The sequence below is a fragment of the Egretta garzetta genome, unplaced genomic scaffold (genome assembly GCF_000687185.1).
Source record: "Egretta garzetta isolate BGI_Z169 unplaced genomic scaffold, ASM68718v1 scaffold264, whole genome shotgun sequence".
In the NCBI taxonomy this organism is placed as follows: Eukaryota; Metazoa; Chordata; class Aves; order Pelecaniformes; family Ardeidae; genus Egretta; species Egretta garzetta.
Window position 1 is genome coordinate 4042206 of NW_009259685.1, and position 6001 is coordinate 4048206.

General features: G+C 40.5%; 1 protein-coding gene across 1 annotated transcript in view; it reads left to right on the forward strand.

Annotated features, from left to right (window-relative positions):
- SRD5A1 (steroid 5 alpha-reductase 1) overlaps positions 1–2853 on the forward strand; it is a 13665-nt gene extending 10812 nt beyond the window's left edge. The window contains exon 5 of the mRNA XM_035894141.1: positions 2333–2853. Within this exon, the coding sequence (XP_035750034.1) occupies positions 2333–2399 (67 nt within the window). The 3' untranslated portion in view covers positions 2400–2853. The remainder of the gene's footprint in view (positions 1–2332) is intronic.
- The last annotated feature ends 3148 nt before the right edge of the window (positions 2854–6001 follow it).

Consider the following 6001-nt stretch of genomic DNA (forward strand, 5'->3'; position numbering starts at 1 on the left):
TTGAAAGGATTCTCTTTAAGGAGTAGCAGTTTAAGAGTAGTAGTTTAAAAGAATTTGAACACCTTAATCTTACTTTGGTTATTTTCTGCTTTCTGCTTTGGTTCTCATGCTGAAACTTAGTGGCATAAGAGGAAATAAACATGAATTTATGGAGGAATAGGTTGAAAAAAATGCTATTGCTAACAGTCTGCCAGGGCAGCCGTGGTTATGGCTAAGGGAGGTTTTCCTACAGCTTGTTTGTAAGGTGTTCCAGGTCTGTGTTACCCTCCCAGTGGGCAAGATTTTCCTACAATCCAACCTGAACCTTCCAAGCCTGTCACCTGTGACCATCTCTCCTTGTTTTACCACCTGCTATTACAGAGCAGAGTTGCAGAATATCTTGGGTTGGGAGGAGCATCTGAAGGTTGTCCAGTCATCTGGTGTGACTTGTACCAACCAGGGCTAACCGCAAGGCTATACCTGGTTGTCCAGGGCCTCATCCAGTTGACTTCTGAGTGTTGCCAAGTGTGGAGGCTTCGGCACATCTCTGGCAAACCACTGGAACAGGATTTTTGTCATTCTCTCATGGAGAAGAGGGTTTTTTCCTTATGTCCAGTTGCATGTTGCAGCTTTAATCACCTGCCCACTTGTCCACTTGCTATGCACCCCCAGGAAGGGTACGGCTCTGCCTTCTCTCTAACATTGCTGCAGGTAGTGGTGGACTGCAATTAGATCTGCCTCTTAACTTCTTTTCCAGGCTGAACAAGCCTAGTTCACTCAGCCTCTCTTCTTACATTGTTCCAACTATGCAGTCATCTTAATGACCATCTGCTGGATTCTTCTTCAGTTTGTGGACATCTCTATTGCACAGGAGGCTGAAAACTGGAGACAATAATGCAGATGCAGGCTCTCAGTTGCTGAGTAGTGGAGAATAAGCACTTCCCTTGACTTGGTGGCTCTGTACTTGTTAAAGCAGGCCAGTATGCAGTTAGCTTTCATCATTGTGTGGATCCGTTACTGACTCATGTTCAACTTGTCCACCAGGATGTCCATGTCCTTTTGTGCAGAGCTGAGATCTAGCCAGTCAGTCTCTGGCCTGTACTTTTGCATGGGGCCATTGCATTCCAGCTACAGGAGTTTGCATTTTATTCATAATTTTGCTCCATTGTCTTAAATATCTTCCCTTCTAGTAATTGTAGACAGCAATAACAGGGGCCCTTAGTGTCTCCCTTGCCAGAACAAGCAATGCCATCCTCTCCTTGTGTATTATATTCTTCAGGCTCAAATTGTTGGTTTCTGTCTGTCTGTCTTAAGCCTTGACATAGGTCTTTCAGAGCTCTTGACTTAAAGAGCATTATGGAAAGGTAAACACTGTTAAAGGAAGTAATTTGCAGTAAAGGAAAAATGCATAAAAATGGAAGAGAGGTACAGAAGAAAAACCCAACTGAAAATAGAAAATCCATGTGAAGAAATATTTTGGTGTAGTCTAGTTTGAAAAACTTAGAATAAATTACTGAAAAGGATAAGTAGTGTAATGCTGATATTCCACAGCTGCATGTTATCATGCATTGCATGTTTTGTTCTCTGCTTATTCCAGCTTTAATCTTGCAGTTAGCTAATGATAATATGAATACCTGCGCTCTTGAGGAGCCTAGATTAAGTTAATTATTATTTATTTATTTATTTTAGAGAAACAGAAGAATAAATATTTGAAAATGAGAGTAAATGTGTTTGTTATATAAGGTGATGAGACAAACAATAACATTTGGTAGTGCCGTGCATTTATTCTTTTAAAATTGTCTGGGTTGGAAAATGAAGATGGTCTTTGAGGGGGATTAGCAATAAGGCTGCTGTAACGTTTGTCATACTCGGTTTGATTATCCAATACCTGACTGGAACTGAAGATGTTTCTATCCAGAACAGGACTGTCATTACAGTATGTGAAGTACCCCTTGCTTCCATGTGAACCCATCATACAATTTGACATGTTATCCCCTTGAATGTTTTTGATTTTTCTTTTTTTCTCTTCTAAAATGCAAATACTCAGGATGCATAATAACATACATTTTGTAGCAACATGCTATTCCTTCCCTGGCTGCTCTCACCGCATCTGTTGGTTTGATTTCCTATTGCTGGCAGCAGTAACTTTGTTTTGTTGTAGTTGGTGATTAGATGTCATTAGGATGAGTGTGGTAAATGGCAGTTTTCTATCCAGAGTAGGTTCTAAAGGCATTTTTTTGGTTTGTAGCCAGAAAATATATGGATTAAATTGAACACATTGTACAATTATTTGATTTCCTCGATAACGTTTTGAAGACTCAGTACTCATCAGATTTCTGTCTTTGTTTTTCAGATGGTACCTTGAGAAATTTGAAGACTACCCAAAGTGCAGAAAAATTGTGATCCCGTTTGTGTACTGAGCTGTGCTTTTAACACTGTTTTGAAATGGATACTTTTGGTAACAGACAATGCTTTACAGGTATTGGCCAGTTAAAAACATACTCTGATCATCATGGTGACAAAGCCTTTGCATCAGTGCTGCTATTAGTTACTGCTTTTTCTCCTAATGAAAACCCAGAATCTGATGGACATGGTGAACAGGAACAGAAATGCTTTTCCAACAGCAGAGCACCATCATAAATTACAGTAGGCAAGGTGTCTGAATTCACATCATGGAAAGTACTGTGCAGGACTTCTGGTGCTTCCTTCTCTGACGGTTGTGGTTTAACCCCAGCCGGCAACTAAGCGCCACACGGCTGCTCACTCACAGAAGGAAGGGAGAGAAACTGGCAGTCCTGCAGTGATGATAACTTGCCTACAACTAAACCACTGGACTGCCAGTTGCTCCTCATCATGGTGACTGGGATGACCAATCCTGCTGTCGTGGTTTAACCCGGCTGGCAACTCAGCACCACGCAGCCGCTCGCTCACTCCCCCCCCTCCCTCAGTGGGATGGGGGAGAGAATCGGAAAGAAAATAAAAGGTTAGAGCCGAGGGCTGAGATAAAGACAGTTTAATAAGAGAAAATAATAATAATAGTAATAATGAGAATGGTAACAGAATATACAGAATATACAAAACAAATGAGGCACAAGGCAATTGCTCACCACCCACCGACCGATGCCCAGCCCGTCCCGAGCCGCAAGCAGTCCCCGAGCCGCGAGCAGTCCCCGAGCCCCAAGCAGTCTCCCAGCGACCGACCGACCGAACTAACCGCCCCCCCCCAAGCATGACGTTATATGGTATGGAATAGCTCTTTGGTCAGTTTGGGTTAGCTGTGCTAGCTGTGCTGTACTCCCAGCTTGTTATGCACCTGGGCAAGCAGGAGAAGCTCAAAAAGTCCTTGAGTAGTCTGAGCACTACTTGGCAACAGCTGAAAACATCAGTGTGTTATCAACATTCTTCTGGTACTAAATCCAAAACACAGCACTATGCTAGCTACTATGAAGAAAATTAGCTCTATCCCAGCCGAAACCAGGACACCTGCTTTCAGCCAATATCCAAAAAGTCCAGCTTTGGAGAACATAGGAATACCCATTCCTTTGATGCTAGTGTTGTTACTTGATTCTCAAGTTGTTTAATAATTTCTTTAGTGTTTACATATTTCCTTAGTGTTTTAGAGAAAGTTTGAGGCTTCCCCTGTTGTTTTTGTTGCACACTATAATTCGACATTTAATCCTAGCTGTTTTGGTGAACACTCAGTCATGAAGTTCCCTGGGGAGAGTATTGTGGGGAGGATGACTTACTCCTCAATGCTGAAGTGGAGTTAGTGGACAATAAAAGTTCAATAGGATCACTTAAAGCATATTCTGAAGAGAATTTTAGAAACCTAGTCTTATATTTCTAAACCCTATAACATCCCTGTGGCAGTTTTAAAAATCTTCGTATCTAAATCATTCAGCTATCCAAATCTGTTTTAGGGGAAAAAATACAGGATTTAAAGAGTGCTATCTACTGTAGGTGTTTAAATACTTGCATAGACTGTGGTGAATTAATATCTTCTATCTTTAGGGATATTTGTTAAAAAAACGCTAATGGGACAACCAACCAGTAAAAAAGATCCATCTATAGTACTTCAGTCTCTAATCCACGTTTGGTTTGGTTTTTTTTTTTTTTTTGGCCTTTTATGAAAAGGCAAAGATTCTTTCAACAGAAAACAGTGAGGGAAACTGCTTAATGTTCAGTGTGTCTCCTTATATTCAACAGCTGTAGCTCTCTGTAGCCAGTAGTCTTTATTATAGTTTACAGCAAATTTCTACTGATGTCTCAGTTTCGCTCTGGTGCTATGCTGCTAAATTTTGATCTTGACTGGTTCAGCTGGTTTGCTCACATAATGTTAATTTATGTTTTACTTATAGCAGGATGGGGATCTGAAATGTGATGCTCTGACAGCTTATCTGTGTTCCTTTTCTTATTACAGAAAAGGAAAAGCTAAGGTCTATGGGATGTGAATGTCAGTGCATTTATAAATTCTAGTTAATTGGATTATAAAAAAACCCAGAAAAACAGATAAGAAGGTTTTATGGTTTTATTCTTTGTGTGTTTCTATTTCATATTCTTGGTATACTGCTGGAACCTTCCTTAAGTACTGAATTTATTTGAGGCAGTTCATTAGAGGACAAATCTTAGGAGAAGCGGCTGAGGGAACTGGGGTTGTTCAGCCTGGAGAAGAGGAGGCTGAGGGGAGACCTTATCGCCCTCTACAAATGCCTGAAAGGAGGCTGTAGCGAGGTGGGGCTCCCAAGTAACAAGTGATGGGACAAGAGGAAACGGCCTCAAGTTGCGCCAGGGGAGGTTTAGATTGGGTATTAGGAAAAATTTCTTTCCCCAAAGGGTTGTCAAGGATTGGAACGGGCTGCCCAGGGAAGTAGTCGAGTCCCCATCCCTGGAGCTATTTAAAAGACGGGTGGAAGTGGTGCTTAGGGACGTGGTTTAGTGGTGGACTTGGTAGTGTTAGGTTAATGGTTGGACTTAATGATCTAAAGGTCTTTTCCAATCCAAATGATTCTATGATTCTTGCATTTCAAGACCAAGATATGTTGGTGAAAAGCATGTGATCAGCTTGGTCAAGTGCTAGAACTGCCTTTTGTTTAAGCAGTATCCCATATAATTGTCATACTTCACTTGTGCTCCCTTTCCCTTTCAGCAGCTTTGACAGAATTTTTCTGTTAGAAAAATATCTGATACTGAAAAATTTTTCTTGAAAATATGCAGTGTGAAAATGAACTCTGTTCTGCCCGTTCCAGAAGGAGAAAATGTGTATGCTTACTGTTCAATATAACATCTGTAGCAATTTTTAACAGAGACACTTCTATGCAGACTGCCTACATCTTCCCCCAAAATCCCCTACTAATAAAATATGGTTTGCACTGTCTTGCTCGAATACTTTTTTCTGTTAGTAATCCTTGCTATAACTTGTAGAGTTTGACCAAGGCTTTTGTACCAGGGATTTCATAATCTCAGATGAGGTTTTGAGGACTATTATAGTAAGATTGTATTAGAATAATCTAGATGCATATGTGAACTTGATGAGATGCACTCAAAAAATAAATTATTGAAAGTCACAAGTTAAGAATGTATCACTAGACAAATTCAATTATGTAAAGCAATGTGCATAGCTGAAATGTTCTACACTTGCATTTAGAGCAAAGATTAACAGAAGCGGAGGCTACTTGTTTGGGTTCCTCTTCTCCTGCTAGGTCATGGTGAACTTTTCAATTGGAACAACTGTAGCAGCTGCCACTTCAACTATTTTAATAGCGGAAAACAGCATATTGTCTTTTTGAGGAATGAAGATAGCGTACAAATGACTTGTCATATAAACTTGTATGCTTTCAGCAGGCAAGAAACCTTGAGTGCCTACCACAGAGTTTTTACAGCCTGTTTGGGAAAAACACCTGTAACAAACACCCGTTTGTTAATTTAAATAAACTGATAATTTTAGTATGAGAATGTCCCAGCCTGTTCTATGCTAGTAAGTTTTACCAGTAGCAGTTGCACTCAGAGCAGCCTTTCACACATG